This window comes from Euwallacea similis, chromosome 13 (genome assembly GCF_039881205.1).
Source record: "Euwallacea similis isolate ESF13 chromosome 13, ESF131.1, whole genome shotgun sequence".
In the NCBI taxonomy this organism is placed as follows: domain Eukaryota; kingdom Metazoa; phylum Arthropoda; class Insecta; order Coleoptera; family Curculionidae; genus Euwallacea; species Euwallacea similis.
Genome location: NC_089621.1, coordinates 2,632,529 through 2,650,636, shown reverse-complemented (window position 1 = coordinate 2,650,636; position 18,108 = coordinate 2,632,529). Strand labels below are relative to the sequence as shown.

The 18,108-nt window shown below is 36.8% G+C and overlaps 4 protein-coding genes across 5 annotated transcripts in view; 2 read left to right on the top strand and 2 right to left on the bottom strand.

Moving 5' to 3' along the window:
* Positions 1 to 813: 813 nt before the first annotated feature.
* Positions 814 to 2,017, top strand: LOC136412814 (protein YIPF1). The gene is made up of 2 exons (XM_066395975.1): positions 814 to 1,211; positions 1,263 to 2,017. The coding sequence occupies exons 1-2, from the start codon at positions 974 to 976 to the stop codon at positions 2,006 to 2,008; spliced, it is 984 nt and encodes a 327-aa protein (XP_066252072.1). The 5' UTR covers positions 814 to 973; the 3' UTR covers positions 2,009 to 2,017.
* A 183-nt stretch (positions 2,018 to 2,200) lies between these two features.
* Positions 2,201 to 11,668, bottom strand: SP1173. Its single transcript, XM_066395974.1, has 14 exons — positions 11,485 to 11,668; positions 5,455 to 5,608; positions 5,256 to 5,402; positions 5,086 to 5,201; positions 4,924 to 5,028; positions 4,714 to 4,872; positions 4,471 to 4,660; positions 4,246 to 4,414; positions 3,937 to 4,194; positions 3,720 to 3,884; positions 3,495 to 3,664; positions 2,946 to 3,113; positions 2,695 to 2,892; positions 2,201 to 2,644 (listed from the first exon to the last, which is right to left on the bottom strand). Exons 2-14 carry the CDS (start codon positions 5,519 to 5,521, stop codon positions 2,565 to 2,567), a joined length of 1,992 nt encoding a protein of 663 aa, XP_066252071.1. The 5' UTR covers positions 5,522 to 5,608; positions 11,485 to 11,668; the 3' UTR covers positions 2,201 to 2,564.
* Positions 11,669 to 12,283: 615 nt separating this feature from the next.
* Positions 12,284 to 14,467, bottom strand: Polr3C (RNA polymerase III subunit C). Its single transcript, XM_066396523.1, has 9 exons — positions 14,147 to 14,467; positions 13,844 to 14,039; positions 13,530 to 13,790; positions 13,360 to 13,474; positions 13,160 to 13,308; positions 12,951 to 13,104; positions 12,782 to 12,902; positions 12,492 to 12,731; positions 12,284 to 12,439 (listed from the first exon to the last, which is right to left on the bottom strand). Exons 1-9 carry the CDS (start codon positions 14,291 to 14,293, stop codon positions 12,305 to 12,307), a joined length of 1,518 nt encoding a protein of 505 aa, XP_066252620.1. The 5' UTR covers positions 14,294 to 14,467; the 3' UTR covers positions 12,284 to 12,304.
* Positions 14,468 to 14,936: 469 nt separating this feature from the next.
* Positions 14,937 to 18,108, top strand: part of Naa15-16 (N-alpha-acetyltransferase 15/16) — a 30,060-nt gene continuing 26,888 nt past the window's right edge. For both annotated transcript variants that reach the window (XM_066396535.1, XM_066396534.1), the window contains exons 1-11: positions 14,937 to 15,106; positions 15,553 to 15,637; positions 15,693 to 15,825; positions 15,879 to 16,008; positions 16,063 to 16,197; positions 16,257 to 16,600; positions 16,655 to 16,812; positions 16,866 to 17,086; positions 17,147 to 17,269; positions 17,328 to 17,486; positions 17,542 to 17,755. In XM_066396535.1, coding sequence (XP_066252632.1) covers positions 15,050 to 15,106; positions 15,553 to 15,637; positions 15,693 to 15,825; positions 15,879 to 16,008; positions 16,063 to 16,197; positions 16,257 to 16,600; positions 16,655 to 16,812; positions 16,866 to 17,086; positions 17,147 to 17,269; positions 17,328 to 17,486; positions 17,542 to 17,755 — 1,759 coding nt within the window. In that variant the 5' untranslated portion in view covers positions 14,937 to 15,049. The remainder of the gene's footprint in view (positions 15,107 to 15,552; positions 15,638 to 15,692; positions 15,826 to 15,878; positions 16,009 to 16,062; positions 16,198 to 16,256; positions 16,601 to 16,654; positions 16,813 to 16,865; positions 17,087 to 17,146; positions 17,270 to 17,327; positions 17,487 to 17,541; positions 17,756 to 18,108) is intronic.

The window sequence follows — 18,108 nt, the reverse complement described above, 5'->3', positions numbered from 1 at the left end:
ATAGAGTCACTTATATGATAAAAAATAATTTATTTTTTTTATTCCTTTCCGATTCAGGGTGGTCATGTGGACGTGAATATCCAGTCCGTGGATAATTTAAGGGGACATTTTGTAAATCTTGAATATCGCAACACGCCATTTTTGGTGTGCTAACCGATAATGACTCTAAAAGTGGAGCTGAAGGAGCTTCTGAATAACGCAACGAAAACTTAAAATTAAAGCAACAAATCTCACAATTTGAAGCCGACAATTCCAGCTTAAAAAAGCAGCTGGATATTACATGAAGCGATGCTAAAAATAAAAATTGAGATATCTCGAAATTGCAAGAGAAAATTAAGAATTTGAGGCAATAACAAACGGCCAAATTTTGTTAAATTATATATTTTTTTGAATTAGACGAAAATTCAATGAAATTTTTAAAAATTATATACAGGGTGTTTTATTAAAAACGTATCAATTATATATTTTTTCTCAGCTTTGTGATTTTTTTGGTTTCGTCCATTAACATTTTTTCTGGCGATTTAAGGTGCCTTATGAGACTTGATGTGTCATAAAAATATTTTCTGTAAAAAACGGGATCGTGACCCCAGGAAAAAATCACTCTGTAGATTTAACTGATCCATAACAGTTTCAAATATTTTCGTCAGATGGCGTACCGCTTAGCGTGGATCACCATCACCTGAGCGAACATTACATGTTTCGTCGTCACCTTTATCGGGTAACATTGTATAGAAGAGGATAGCGTCAGCTTCCGAGTAGAACGCAGTAGGAGATTGTCAAAATTTCTTTTGATTTGACAATCAGCTGTTAGTGGGTTCAATAATGTCACTTTTCTCGTTTTCTTTTAATTTTGCGTTCTGATCTATTTGATATTTTTCTAGAAATCCCAATTTTCCTGTAATGAAAACAAATAAAGCAACGTAGTTCCTTAAGTGAAAAAAAGTCAGTTAGCATCCCCGAGGACCCGCCTGCAATGTCAAATCTCCAGGAAGTCCCTACAGATGACTTGCTTTCCTTCCAAGACTATCCCACAGTTCCAGTACACAATACTATAAACAACACTACAGTATCAGTGCCCGCATCGCAGATTGACGTTTCAGGAAATATAAAATCCAGTGCTTCGCATAGTTTCCCATTATCAGGCAGTATGCAGCAGTCAGGAAGTCCTAGTCCTGGCAATGTTCAGGATTTTGGGAGTAGTATTGACCCAGGTAAGTATGCTATTGAAATGTTATGACCAACCTGAGAAAATGTTCTTGCAGAAGTGCCTCCGCAGAAGTCCTTTTGGACAATAGAATATTATCAAAAGTTTTTTGATGTGGACACAAAAGATGTATTGGAAAGGATTTTTGCCTCAGTGACTCCAAAATGGGATAATTCTTTGAAACATCACTTGAGGGCAAAACCGGATTTGTATGGACCTTTTTGGATATGTGTTACTTTAATTTTCACTATAGCCATTAGTGGTAATGTAGCTAATTATTTGCAACATGCAAGCACAAAATACCATTGGAAGTATGACTTCCATTTAGTATCATATGCTGCAACTACCATTTGCTTGTATGTCACTTTAATTCCCTTGGTCCTTTATGGGGTATTAAGGTACACTTCAATTACAAGTGATATTGAGGAGTTGGAACAAGACAACATTACTCCAGGTGCTTTGGAGTTAATTTGCATCTATGGTTATTCCCTTTTTATATACATTCCTGCAGCAGTCTTGTGGTCCATTCAAATCAATCTCCTTCAGTGGCTTTTAGTACTTATTGCAGCCTTTATTTCAGGCTCAGTGCTTTTATTAACTCTTATGCCTGCCTTGAGGCTGTCCAGGCATAAATTCTTTTTGATAATTGGTATTGTGGCTTGCCATTTGTTCCTCACTGCAGGGTTTATGCTTTATTTCTTTCATGTGCCCAATACAGTACCTGCATTACCAGAAGTTGTTACTACAATAACTGAAAAGCCTGCATTACCAATTATCCCTGCAAATGACACTACAAAACATTAGTTGGTGTTTGGATAAATGTTGTGATGTGTCCAGTTAAGATTCAGCTCTATATTTTCTTCTAAGTATGTTCTGGGTCTAGCTGCATTTGTCAGTGAATAAAGATTATTTACTTTTCTTTAGCTTTTATGTAAATACACTTTGTTTAATTTTTAATTTAATTATTATAACGTTGTGAATCAATAAAAAACAAAATTTTCATAATAGTTTATTGGAAAATTAAAAATATACCAAAATAGAGTAGAGAAATGATGGTCAATTTATAAAGAAAATAAAACTCAAGGAAAACAATAAAATACAAATTCTTAGATGCCATTAAAACAAATCTTGAAAGAGTCTAATGTTTTGTCAAAAATAAAGCCTAAACAAAACAGAATAATTCTTATTAATAATTCGTGATTTTGCGCACTTATATCCACACACACGCTTGCAAAGTATTAATTGCAACGATATACATTAACATTATAGAGAAAAGATATACATTAACATTATAGAAAAAACAATAAAGCTTTGAGTTTCGTAGTTGCTTAACAGCTACAGTATATAAATTAATAAAAATCTAATATCGAAAATGTCCTTTTTTTGATTTGCTGTTGTGGTATACTCGCAGAGGAGTGTAAGAGCCGTTGCCGTTCATGCCTTAAAAATGAATTATTAAAAACTTCTGAAAGTACACTATCATTACTTACTTTGAACAACGGCTGGTGCGGGGTCTGGCGGTAAATGGACGGGTGCCCCGCATTTCGGTTTCAAATAAAAGTGGTAAGCAATGTAATAAATAAAAGCCACAATCGCAGCAGCTATAGTGAACCATTGGTGCACCCTATTAAAATTAGAAGGGTATTCATTATAAGCTATCCCACCCAAAAAGGCACCTATACAGCGACCTACAACATTAATTTCATTATCGCTTGTTAGTGAAACAAAATTAATATCTCACCTATGCAAAAATGCGCAACGACGGGCAGGGCTTGACCACAGGCAGTGAATTTTCGAGGCACCAAATGTCTCAAGTAGAGGACAGCAGTGACGTACATCACATGGAGTGTAAAGATCTCCAGGAATTCGCAGAGGAATATGAAAGTTGCGTTTTCAATGCAAATTAGTGCTGCAATACAAATATTGCACGTAAACCTTCGATTCCCTAAGTTATACAGCGTGCCCCAGTCTAAGAATGAACAGTATAGAGATTTTGGAAACATTAGAACATACAAAGAAGGTTAAATCGAAAAAAAATTAAGCATTTTGAGTGCTTTGTATCCTATTAAAAATGGCACTATCATATTTAAAATCCGACATTTCTTTTTTTTGCAGTAGGCATCAAATTAATTTTTGTAAATACGGTCCTAGATCTTTTGGATTGGAATCGGAGGCACTATTTTTTTTATTCCTTTTCACTTCTTTTTTCCTTTTAATCAACTGTATATCTTATCGTTTCCAGGATCCCGACACTATGGATTCCTGCATGGGACACCTGGCTAATGCATACTTAAGTGATGACAGATATAATTAACGAAGCAAAATATGAGTATATTTGAATGGCCGCAGTAGTCCACAATCTTCTCTGCAAAGATCAGGAAAATAACACCTGGTATTGCGGCTACTGTTACTGCTAGTCCGATAATGAGAGAATTTCCTTCTGGCAATTTAGCAACGTGCCTGTAAAAGACATTCCACTATTGCAAACAAACATCTAAAGAGGTATAAAACACACCATGGCAAGAATGAATCAATGGCGTTCCAAAATACTCCCAACAAGAGCAATATAATCCCCAAAGCCGCCGTTTCCAGTCCATATTTCCTTACTGAAGACATGGGTAGGGCTAGGAGCCCACATCTAGTGTGCCACCACCATTCTGGAGGGCTTAGAGGCATTTTCCTGATAGAAAAGCATTACAGTATTTTTCTTTAAGGAAAGCAAAAACGCTTACTCATCAGCTAATATAATAACGATAGCCAAAAATAGTAAAGTTGTGAAGCAAATAACTCCTGGATAGAACCGTCCTGCAGCAAATCCTCCGATCAAAGCGGCAAAAAGTCCAAATCCTAAAGCTCCACAGGCAAATTGCTTTCCAATGTCTCCTCGTCCAGTGGAAGTCTCCCTCGTTGCTATTACAATTGCAGTCCCCAAGAGAGTCACAGAAGCTGCTATGAAGATATCTCCAGATGACTTCATGAACAAGTACAGCCTGGAATTATATAAAATTAAATTATCCTTAAGAATGTAATATCCGACTAACCAAAAGCTAATGTTGTCATATCCGCATTGGGACCTTTTTAGAAGGGAGTCAGTGTTGTTGTAGGGATCTTGAATCTCACAAACAACCACAGGATGGCAATCTTCACCCCCGAATTCACGTCGGAGTTCTTCTGCCTTTATAGGAGGTATTCGGCAGCTGAAGGGCTCATCTTGATTTTTACATAGTTATATTTATTTAAGTTTCTATTGCTTCAAAGAAACATACCGAAAGGATATTTGCATGTAGAATCAGTATCATTGTCTGGAGATTCTAAAGTGGGCCTGAGCCCTAAACTCAACTTAATTGCATAGAATTCAGTGTAGACTTCGCACACTGTGCCTCCACTTGCGTTTTGGAAACACATGTGAGGGTAGGGCTCTGGAAGGTATTCTACTGGAATTTGAGAAGGGGCGACCTATGATTCATGAAGGTGAATTGAATGAAACAACAATTACTTTGTTAATTTACCCCCTCAGGTTCGTTAACAACATTGTTCCCTGCATCGTAGTAGTCATCGGCATATTCAGAGCTTACTTCTTCAACAGGAGGCATTGTACTAGATTCGCCTTTATATGCAGAAGTGGCGTTGCAGGAAAATATGCAGTTTCTTACCAAAACTGAACCTTTCTGTAAGTGTACTCATTTATATGATTGAAGATTTTCAGCGTGACTAAATACCCCTGATCCCCAGTTGTAGCAGGTTTTCTCAGCACCGCACCTATCTTGAAGAATGAACCCTCCAGCCTCATCGCACATAAACGAAACATTAGGGGGACTTCTCATCTGTAGTAGCATAAGGTTAGTGTTTCATTGAAATTACAGTGTTCTGGTAACACTTACGATGGGAGGAATCAGAGTGAGCAGCCGATAAATTATCGCGACCAGCAAAAAACAGACTGCTATCATTACCCGTAAATAGCGCCCAGTTTTACTTCTTGGGGCCCCACCAAAGCCTCCTTGAAATATATCATAGATGGAGATTTAGAATGATTGTAGAAGGTGATATTTACCTGCTAATCTGTCAGCTAGGGGGGCTGCTACTAATGGGCCAATTAAAGCAATCAGAGGGGCGATGCCTGAGACTATAACCGCTTCATCTTTTGACATTCCTAGGGCGCTCATTTGAAGGGGGAGAAAGGGGAGTATGGACCCAAGGGCTGAAAAACTCTTCATTAATAAATGAAAGTAACCGGGACAACCAAAAGTTACCTCCGAAAAACAAGAACAGGACACATTTTAGCGTCAGCAAGTTGGTATTAATCCACTCTATCTTCATTTTTGTGGCCTTACTAAGTAACCTCTTGATACTGATGCGGCTCTCTCATCTCTGGCTGGTTCGGTGTATGTTGTTGACTCGGCTCATCTGCAAAAAATATAAAATTGCGACTTATAGCATCGGTTTCGATTAAATGTACTGATTAACTACATTAAAGGTCATTCGAGGATCATTTAAAGTAATAAAACAGCGTGGCAATAAAGAGCTGGAATAGCCGTCAATAAGGGGACCTTTGAAATGTCGGCTGGGCCATAACCGCTTTGTCTCATCCAAGCTGCACCGACCATTGGAGGGAAGTACTGAATCAATATTAATGGTTTGCAAGTTTTTGCCACACCAAGGTTTCCTTTTATACTGGTTTGAGTTTGGAATTTTTAGCGGCTACGCAAAGGTAGGTACAGGGTGGGCAAATAACGATGTTGATATGAGAAACCTCGGCCATTGTAGAACAGAGTCGGTCTTAGTAAATCTGGCACTCTGGGTGAAATTTTTAATCGTCACCCTCTATCGTTACTGATCAAGAAAATCCACCGCCTTGGGCGGTCGTCCTACCTAGCCCTCCCATAAGGCTGATGTTGCTGTAGGTAATAGAGAGTAACGATTAGAGCAGTTGAGATAACTGAAGAAATTAAAGGGAAAATCATATTGGGTTTTGACATGTAAGCCAAATTCATATGGAGTAATCTGTGGACATTGGACATTTGGAGTAGTAAGCTGTCTCTGACGCGCATTGTCTTGCTTCACTTAAAGCATTCAGCGCATCTGCTAGACGCTAAAATTCCAAACTTAAACCATTTCTTATGCAGATGTCAATTCTGTTTCTTATACAAGCGTCAGTTCCTCTTCTTATACAGGTGTCAGTTCCTCTTAACTGAAGGTCAATGCTGATTTGTTCCTAAGCGGCCAGTTCATTCATCATTGCCTTAAAAGGAACGTAAAAGTACATCGCGTTTTCATTTCCATTTCATTTTAATTGGAAATGCCTTTGTGAACATGTTACGTAAACCCGCGACGAGTTTTTCAATGTGTTTTGATTATTGTCGAGTCGCTTACTCATTTGTGGAGATTGGTTTTAAGGGGAGAAGCCCACAATAGGCCTGCTGAGCCATGAGATAATAAACGGTGTCAAAATTAGGCCAAACTTCGAGTCAAACAAAACCGCTCCACTTTTCTATTGATTTCCTTCGTGAGTCGATAAAAATAGGGGAGTTTTTACGAGAAATAATAACACTTTATGAGGAGCTTCACTGTGTTTTAATGCCGAAGTCGCTGTTTTGCTTTTCGTTTTCCTGTTTGTTTTGCCCCGAATTAAAATAAATTGGTTATGATTCTGATACTTATGTAACTAAAGATATAATTAGAGGCGTATTTGTTTAATCTGTTGTTCGGAAATTTATGAAGACAGCCCGTTAACAAAAGGAACGGATACGTCGATTCAACAAATGGTCTTGTCGCAGACCAAAGCACCAAAAATATTTTCGAAATAAACATTTTGGCACCGACCGTATGCCGTGCTTTCGGGGACTCACGTTTGGATTTATTTTGTTTTCACACGCACTATTTTATATTTAGACTTTTTTTGTTATTTCAAAAAATCGAGAGAATTGAGTCACGCTTCCGCTAGGAAGACGACGATATTAATACAATTGAGCTACTTCTGTAACCACAAATCCATAGTGGAAGTAGATTTGTTTGATTTGCTAATATGGGCGACAGATGGTCTGGGTATTTAATATCGCATTAAGTTTTCAAAGGGGTGCAAAATGTTTGTGTTCGCAGGGCTTCCCAACCGAAACGGATTTTAGTTTTTTTTTTAACAACTCTCGTATTTCGCACATAGTAAGGGACATGAGATAAACCAATTCGATCATCTCCTGAATTATGTAATCCCACGTTAAAATCACAAAATCGTTATAAACAAAACCACGTTCCATGATATATCCCGCTAACGAACGCATTAAATGCTAATTTTATTTATAAATAAGAGATAGCTTAATGACCGAATACCCTGACATTTGACACCATATTCACTGGCCTAACAGTCATCATTATTTTTAGATATTTGGACTCGCTTTTGGTTAATACATCATCTAAACTGCGGCCAGAAGTTGCAGAAACGACGTATTTTTATACAAATTTTTGTAATAAAGTTTATTGCTTTTTGGCTATTTGGACAGAGACGGATTCGGAATCGCGGGAAATCGATTGCATTCAATTAGAAATGAGTCGCCCGGTATATAGGCAAAAACTATTATCTTGCCTCAATTAGACCCGAACATGAACACATTTGTGGATAATATGGTGGACGTAAAAATCAAAAAGCGGTGTAAAATATGCAACCCAATTTATATATTATATTATTTATATATTTACTTAGTCAAAATAAGGAAAAAAGGATAAACATATAATCGAAATCGCTTAATATACGAAATACGGGGCATTAAAGAGAATCCTGCCGTTTTCGAAGGAGTTCGGCAGTCATTTAGAGAAAAGGTGGATTCATGTACCTTAGGTGATGAAAACCACTTTAAAGCATTTTTATAGACTTTAAAGCTTCACTTCTATTTAATTGAATTTTTGAGTTCTATTTGGTTTGTTCTTCTAATTTTTTAAAATATAAAAAAAAGGATATTTTTCACATAAACTGGTACCGTGTGTTAAAAAACTTCGTGTAGTATTTGGATTTGCGTTGGGACCATGTTTATAGGAAAATAACTGTTTTTGGACTATCTTTGGCTAATTTTATATTTAATTATCTTTCAGGGTGAAAACGGTATTGTCGAATACGCTCGGTAATTTCAAAAGAAAAACGAAAGAAAACCGATACCTCCGACTACATATAGGTAAGTAAGCATCCGTTGTGCTAAAGCATTAACATGTAAAACTTGTCATGTTTACTGGCTCCTCGCTGCCAATACGAATGAATGTAAATCATACCTAACTAGGACAAACAGGTAATTACGCACAATTAAGTAATGGAGTTATTAAGGCTCGGCATTGATCCCTCGCCGGTGTTACTGCTAATAGCTTGATATTCTAGTTTTTCGATCAATGCTGATGATTAGCATAGTAAAATTGATCTCGCTCTATTGATTTAACAAGAATGTTGACAATAAAGACATGTAAATAAATTCCCCCCTCTCCGTTAAGCCAAAAATACTCGGTAAATAAAATACACGGCGAGTATCGTTTCCAACTGTGTCCATTACAAGAAATGATGTCACCCATTTTAAATGTTGCCTCGCATGTCTCGTTTAACGAATATGTGGGTTAAAATTATTAGTTTTCCAGGGTGGTACTCAATGAGACATACAGGCACTATTTTCAAAGAAATTTATCTTAAGCGGCCCTGAGTGTAATTTTTTTCGTGTGTCTAAGTAGCAGTACCGACAGCTATCATATTCCGACTTTAACAAACAGTTTTGATTGTTCAGAAGTATTGAGTGTTTATTACAGTTCAGCTGCCGGTTTATCGTAAATACCTCGAGAATTGCATAAACAAATTGAATGCACTTGGAATGTGTTTATGGGTCTATTTAGGGCTTCAACAGTGAATCGCCATTGAGCAATGACACCATCAGATACAAAACACTTTCCATCGTTCGTAATACTTAATAACTTTAACGATAATATGTAAATGTGTTTTTGTTGAGTACGTTAACGGCAAGGTTATCGGTATAATGCAATAACTGAAAATGGAGTTTTAATAACACAGTTTCGGATAATAAAATGTCCCGTTACATAAAGGACAATTATGGCCACTTTGGTTATGTACATTCTCCTCGTCTCGTTGCACCCGCCATTTCAGCCATATTAGGGGGAAATGACCTAAACGGACGCTGATTTCATTTCTATTTATATTCATATTATGCTAGCATGGCCATGACTCTTTAATGCTCCAAGAACTGGTGAGAGAAAGGGTTATAAGGTGACACATCATAGGCGTATTGCCCTATATTTTTCTGCTTCAATCGAGCTTCTGCGATTGTGATCAGGGCCGGCCTTAGCAAGTCTGGCGTCCTGGGCGAGATTTTCCATCGCCAGCTCTCTCCTGCTAAGAAAAATAGCCGCCACGGGAAGTGCGTCACCCTTCTTGGTCTGCCGCCCTGGATCGTCACCCAACCTCGCCCTCAATAAGGTCAATAATGATTGTAATCATTTTGCCTGAACACACAGTTCAATTGAAGAAAGTATTTTTACTCCTTCGAATAAATCGATATTTCTGATGTGAGGGGGTGATAGATATCGAAGCCTAACAATGTATTATGGACGACCCTTTGACAATTTCTTATCCCGATTTTAGCACTCTCCCGTAGCTCCTCAGCCAAAGCCCGGTTGTCCATCACTTTTGAGAGAAATGCTTTCACAAATGCCTCATTAATCCCCCTTAAAGCTCTTCATAAACAAATTTTAATCCCATACATCTTCGGAGCGTTTATTTCTTTCGTACGTGACATCAGGTATTTGTGTTCAACCCCTGTATATAATTAGACAGTACGGATTTTCCCCCTTATTCGCCAATAGATTCGTTTACCGTGAGAGTTTGCACTCTCATCCCGAATTCCTTTATTCGAGGGTCGCACATGAGGATTTCTCTAGATGTGGAGAACAGTAAAAAAAAAATTCAGGCATGTCAGGGATTATTTATGTTTTAATCTGCTTGGGCTTCAAGTGGCCATCGAGTGAAAAATTCAGAGCGTCTGGTTATTATCGAGGTGCCAATTAACTTGCAACATCAAAGAACTGTTAATCTTCATTTAACTGAAATTTTGAAGATTTACCCCCGAGCTTTCGCAATATATCTCAATAGAATCAGAGGGCTTGAATTAATTAAATGCTGCTGCTGCTCCTTTCATTATGGGGATGCAGAGTCCACCCTTTCTTGATTACTTCCGATATCGTAGGATTTGTTGTAGTCTCTATGCGTTAATTTCTTGTCTGTGACTTTCGCCCCGAATTTCATAGGTCCACTAGGGAGTCATAGTCGACGTACATAAAAGTTAAATGAGCCGAGGTTTCCTGTTTTGCATTAGTTTTAACACAAGATGCTGCATCCGCCCAAGTTAAGTGCGCTCTTATAACAAACAATATCATTGTTTCCTTTGCCTTTTTTGCATTTCTGGGTAAATTGAGCTTTGTGCCGTGCCTGGGAATCAACGACCTTTCTGACGAGCTTTTGTGGTTTACTGACTGTAACATGATCAGATAAGTGTAAAAAAATTCTTTGACATTCACCAGTTTAGGGCGAAATTGATTGAATCTGTGTTCCTAGAAGACGCTTTTGCATGATTAATGCGAATAATTAATCACAGTGCCATATGAGTAATTTCATTAATGCTGAAGAAATCATTCATTCTGAAAACCTGCGAATGTGCTGTTTGCCTCCAACAAACCCACGCGCGATTAGTCATTAACTGAGCGATGGTTTTATCAATTGAAGGCGGATTATGACATCTTAAAGTGCATTACTGAATGAATTAATTGCTTGAGGAAGCTGGAAAGTACTGTGTCTTTTCAAAACCTCTATTCCGTTCTTTATGGATTCCAAAATGAAGCCAAATTACTGCTGCTGCAGAGTACGCATATAGTTACTGTAGTGATAACACAGTTTCTTGAAGTTTATGATAATACAGTTTCTTGAAGTTTGTGAGGAAGAAGTCATCAACTTAGAAATCTCGATTAATTTTTAATCAAACCGCAACTCATGTCAGTGCGAAGAATATCTAACGGTTCTTTAATAGGTGGTATAGCTCTTCCTTTGGGCTCGAAGGCATTCAATATTCGATTATTGTTTGGTTGAGCTTATTGAAATATTACTACAGCGATCTATGACCTCAGATAGACTTTCTATATTATTACTGCATAAGACAATTTTGTGGTGGAGAAACATGATTGTTGTAAATTGTACTGCTTGTGACTAATTAACTTCAATTTTAATGTGTTATAAATAGCATTCACCTTACCTTCGGATTACCAAGTGGGGCTTTAATCCTGTTTAATTGATTGCACTGAATTTTTTTATGAGACACAAGGGGGTATAACTCTAAAAGAATATTTTTAACGAAATTTTTCGATTTTTCCGCGTTTACGATCGCGCTTGCTCGCAGTTTTCTCGGCAGTGTTGTAAAGGCAACTGGTGTGTAAATGGTAAAGACTTGAAAACAGCATGCGCTTTAGCTTTGTTGCACTACACCGGTCCTTCCCATTGAAAGCTGCCTTTACAGCTGCTTTCACGTAGCTCCTAGCTCGAGGCCCGCCTTAATGGTGCAACCAGTTTAGCCTCAAAAAGTTACCCAACCAAAGAACCAACTTTCAGGTCGTCCTTCGCGTCTTCCACACGAAATTCGACCAGGTAACTTGATTTTAAGACATGCCCATCATCCACCTGGGTCGTTTTATATGTTTCTACCATGTCACAAATTTTAGCGGGGCTTGAGCTTAACCATACTTCACCCTCCACCCACAGGGGACAAAGGTATTAAATGGTCGCGTTTCATGACTGACCTTTTTACAGTGTTCCTAGTGTTGACCCAGAAACCTTAAAATTTGTTAATTTGCACGTTTATGTGTGGCTAGGGGTGCGCTTTTACCGGATATTAATTACCTGCTAGGCCTTCGTGTTCGCTGTGCGACTTAGTTAGATAAGCGTGATTTTTATTTCTTCTGACACTCCCTAATTAAATATGTTCTATACGCTTGAATTATTCGTTTTTTTTTTGCATTTCCTTGTTTGGGAATACACTCCGCAATTAAAGAAAAGACTCAAAAATAACAAAAACTTTATTAAAAATAAATTAAAAACATTTTTAACATAAAAATAGTCTCGTCAATTTCCAATTCCACTGTATGGAGCTTTTTCATCATCTTATCTACATTTTCCAGTATTTCCTTCTCTGGGGGAGTGATCATATCGCTTATCTGCAAAATAAATTATCTTATACAATTTCAGCTTTATATATTATCAAATTACATCTGCAAGTTGTGCTTCTGGGACTCCTTGAGCCCTCATAGATGTTATAATCGTTTCGACTCTTTGTTTTTTTTCTATAATCCTTTTATTTAGGTGCCTCTCGTGGTTCTTGCGTGTAATGTGATTAAATAGCGACATATAACACATTTCCAACAACATCCTCACCACACTATCTAACTGTATGTGAAACAGGGATAAATTTTTTGTAGGCCCGTTATTCGAAGATGTTTTCCTCAGTTCCTGTTAAATCAAATAAATGCAATTGCCTCTGAGAGAATCAATGACCGTACCTGTATTTGCAAAAAATTCTCATCATAAAGCTGATAAGATAACCTCTTGGCATCTTTAGCGGGGATCATTGCCAGCTGTTGTATTTCTTCCGGTTCAATATACGGTTTTAACTTTACAAGTCTGCAATATGTATGTTTAAATAAAGTTAATTTTAAACGAATTTAATACCTGAAGATCCTTGCCGCCTTTGTGTCAAGTTTCTCTAAGACAACTTGCTCCACTACTTCCCAGGCAAACTGTGTAAATGCCTCTTTTAAATGGATTTGATAAGAGCCCCCACTAGCGTCAACTGCTTTCCTCAATATTTTACTGTTGTCCTGGTCTATATAAAGCAGTTTTGAGTCAACAAAAATAATGTATTAGAAAACAGTTTTTACCCAAAATACTGAGATATTGTTCAAAAAATGCTAGTGCAGGAGAATTCCCTGCCTGCTTTTTTAGGATATCTTTTATTTCAATTGCAGGAATAAGACTGGAGACATTAGCCCAAGGGTCAGTTCTTATATACATTTGTCTCAAAAATAACCTGAAACTCATGCTTTTAAAGAAATAATTTTCAAGACATACAAATTCTTACTTGACAATTTCTGCTGCATTTTCATCAAATTTCCTAGCACAAGAATTCACTATAATTTTATCCCTCATATCCTGATGGAATCTATCAAATTTTACAGTCCAATATACATTTTTGTCTGTAAAAATTGTAACAACTCAGAAATGAAATTGACCTTTATCAAATATGTTTACCTGGCAAAATCACAGATTTATCACTTTGAAATGCAATTAAAATTTTAATATCAAGAGGAGGCAATACATGCATTTCATCTTCTTGAACTATCAAATTAGGGACTGGCAGTTCTTCCCTTGAATATGGAACTCTTTGGAGATATTTTGCTGTTATCAAGTAAACAAGTTTATCTTTTATGTTGCTCATTATTGGAGATTTGTCCTTGTTCTTAGAGAGTCTTTGATACACCTTCAGGATTAGTTCTGAGGCTGTCCAGTATCCTAAAATTCTATTTTGCCACTATTTGCTGTTGAAACTTTTAATTATTGACTACCTCTTTGCAAAATTTCTTCAATGATCATTTCAGATTCGTCGCCGAAGTGTTGTTTGGTATGGTTTAAGTATTTTGGGTATCTGAGCATTAACAATACATTTTCAGCATCCAGCATGTAGTTTGCCAAGTTTTCATTTTTGTTTGGTTTAAAAGTGACTAGACGGTATTTTATAAGAATGCATAAAGACTCTTTCACCTGAAAACGTGATTTTAAAGCTTAATTTTCATTTTTGGGAAACATAAAGTATTGTTTTTAATGGGAAGCACATAGGGAGTTTAATGTGGAATTTCTCTGCTACAAACCTTTGATAGAGGTAAATTTGTGCCCCTTTTAATGAATAAAAGGGGGCATCTTTGATTCTTCAATAAATAAGTCCCAACATTTGCCACTACAGGACCAAATCTTTCAGATAATATAAGAGAAATCACTTTTACGTAAGTAACAGACATTTTTCCTTAATATTTCCTTTTAAGCACTTTATTTAATCAAATTATCAGCTAAAGTAGATGAACATCTACAAATATATTACTTTACTATGATCCGCTCATCGCGGATTAAGGAAAATATGGGAAGTTTTCCAATAATTTTAAAACGTCTAAACACTACTTTGAAACGAAGACCTTTCAGTACTTCTTCAAATTTAAATTGAGGTTAGATAGATACTCATTGGTGGTTGCCTCGGTATCAATATATTCAAGTATGATGGGCAGAATATCTTCAACATCAATTGACTACTCTCTTTGCTCTGGATCGAGAACTGTTGGCGCTGGACGAAGTATACAATGCTATACCATAAGTGTCACGAACACAATTTTTAAACTTTTATTTTTTCCCTAAAAGTTAATTCATTTTTACTCGCTCATTTTAAATTAGCACATCAATGACTTTTACGAATTTACGTGAATGAATGAATTGATTAATTGCGAATGAAATATACAACCAGAAATTAAAAATAATTTAAATAAAAATACTGAAAGGAAAATACCTATTTTGTAGATTGTTCGCTTCAGCTCTAGAATTTTCATTGCGACATTTATTACATCTTTGAAAATCCCTAATATTTGACATTTGATTTGGCCAGTCACGTGACAAGATCTGATCGACAATTTTTGGAGTTTGAAGTAGAGGTTTGGGGCCACGAGGTTTTAATTTCCCAAAAAAATTTATTTACCGGCCGAAAACCTGAAGTTTCGTGAGGATTTACGATGCCTTCGAGTAACCCTCTACCCCCCAAGGAGAATGCTTTATTTAAACGAATTTTGGTTAGTGCGAAATCGTCTGAAAACCCTAGCAAAGTCGAGGCTGAAATTTCTTGCAGAGGGAGTCGAATTTTCAAATATCCTTTTTTTGCACTCGGTTTTGTTTGTCTATATAGCACCCAGAGCAAAACTTATATATATCCCTTCAAATTAACCACCCATAAAGAATTACATCAATTACCCAAATCTCAGAATCATCCTTGAATATTCTATTTTTGACTTTGAAATTTGACAAAATTTTTTCACATCCTTTTTCAGAATACTCAGGAATCACAATTCCACAAATCTTGTGTGAATGTTTTAATGCCAGGGTGGACAATGATTTAAGTTATAGAAGAAGTCCACCACCTTTGGCTGGGTTTGAGCCAGCAGTCACTAACTTGCAATTAAACCATTCACACATTTGATAATTCAGATATTAAATTATTCTTTGATTTTAATTATTTTAGAAAAGCTATGAGCATAAACAATACAAAAATGGACTGAAATTTGCTAAGCAGATCCTATCAAATCCAAAATATCAAGAACATGGAGGTTAGTCTTAAGACCCTCAGAAAATTCTCAAGTCTCACTTAATGGTACTTTTTAGAGACCCTAGCAATGAAAGGATTGACACTGAACTGTCTTGGCCGCAAGGAGGAAGCTTATGAATATGTTCGTAGAGGCCTCAAAAGCGATATAAGGTCCCATGTTTGCTGGCATGTATATGGATTGTTGCAGAGGTAGTATAGTTAAGTAAATAAATGAGTTTGAATTTAAATGGCATGGTTTGAAGGTCTGACAAGAAATATGATGAAGCCATTAAGTGTTACCGCAATGCCCTTAAGTGGGAAAAAGACAATATCCAAATTCTTAGGGATCTCTCTTTGCTCCAAATACAAATGCGTGATTTAGAGGGCTACAGAGTGAGTTTTTTCGAAAGATGTTTTCAGTTGTTTTTTAATATTGAGACTTTGTAGGACACTAGATATCAACTGCTTATGCTTCGACCTACACAGAGAGCTTCTTGGATTGGATATGCAATGTCATTTCATCTTTTGGAGGATTATAAAAATGCCTTAAGCATATTGGATACCTTCTTAGATCAACAACAGGTAAGTGCATTTATTTTGTTAAATTTAATGTTTTTTTTTATATAAAATATTCCCTTCAGCGCCTTAGCAATCTGGATTATGAACACAGTGAACTGTTGTTTTACCAGAATTTAGTAATTCGAGAGTCAGGTGATCTAAAACAAGCCCTTAAGCATTTGGAAACATTGTCTGATCAAATTGTCGATAAGTTAACCTTAAAAGAGAACTTGGCAGATCTTTATTTAAGACTGGAAAATTTTAATAAGGCTGCTGATGTGTACGAGGAACTAATACTGAGAAACCCTGAGAACACTTTGTACTATAAAAATTTGATTGTGGCGAAGCGATTGGTGAAAGAAGATGATATTGTTGAGTTTTATTTAAAGTATGCCGAAAAGTTCCCTCGGGCTATGCCCCCAAAAAGGTTTGTTGACAATTACCTGAGGAGTGTATTTTTGAACATGGTCTTCCATTATAGATTGCCATTAAATTATGCTACTGGTGAGCAGTTTAGAGGTTTGGTGGATAAATACATGCGAAAGGCCCTATCTAAGGGAGTGCCTCCACTCTTTGTTGACTTGAGAAGTTTATATAAGGATTCAAGCAAAGTGCAAATTATTGAGGAATTAGTTTTAGGTAAGTCTCAAGTTTGATTAGAATATCATTGTTATAGATGTGTTTGTCTGTAGGTTATGTAGAATCCTTGACTAAAGCGTGCAAATATACTGACACGGAGTCGACGAATGGGCCGAAAGAGCCTGCAAGTGCAATTCTGTGGGTCTATTACTACTTGGCCCAACATTATGATTATTTGAAACAGACCGAAAAAGCCTTAGAGTATATTGAGACTGCCATTGATCACACGCCCACACTTATCGAGTTATTCGTGACTAAGGGCCGAATATATAAGGTAAGAATCAGTTTCTGTGTCCGTTGCATTATTTCTAATAAAACTTGGAATCTTATCCAGCATGCTGGTGATCCAATCGAAGCTTATCAGTGCGTGGACGAAGCCCAAGCTATGGACACCGCCGACCGATATATAAATTCCAAGTGTGCCAAATACATGCTACGAGCGAATCTCGTCAAAGAAGTTAGTTCTTTTTCTTCTTCGGCAAATGAATATCATGATAAATGTATCTGTTGTTTAGGCTGAGGATACCTGTGCGAAGTTCACCAGGGAAGGCATATCGGCAATGGAAAACTTGAACGAAATGCAGTGTATGTGGTTCCAGACCGAGTGTGCCCTGGCGTATCAACGACAGGAGAAGTACGGAGAATCTCTAAAGAAGTGCCACGAAATAGATCGAGTAAGACCATTTATATTATGTTTTGAAATTTTTATTAACAATTACTTTTTCGCAGCACTTTTCAGAAATTATCGAGGACCAATTTGACTTCCACACATATTGTATGCGCAAGATGACTCTTCGTTCATATGTGGGACTCCTCCGCTTGGAGGACGTATTGAGAGGTCATCCTTTTTATTTCAAGGCCGCAAAGTGCGCTATCGAGGTGTACCTTCACTTATTTGATTCACCGCTCAAGGACGAGAATGCCGAGCAGGAACTGAATACCGGTAAGTCAGTAATTGTTATTTGCAAAAAGGGCGATTCTATGAAAATTTTATAGCAGAGTGTTGTGATTTTTGTAATTTGGTTTCTTCACCATTTTCTTGTTTTGAGGCATTGATTGAGATTCTATTTAATGGCTCATTCTTCAGAAATAGACGTTTGCTTTATACTCTTCTTATATTTTCCAATTTGCTATGTACATCTTTTACAAACTAAATATGGTCAGATAGAAAAATAGTTACAATAAATTAATACTTTACATTATAAATCCGTTTTGAGGAAACTTTTGAGAGTACTCTAGTGAACTTTCTCCTTAATGTAATAATGGGTATCACATCCTATAAATGTCTCTTTCCTA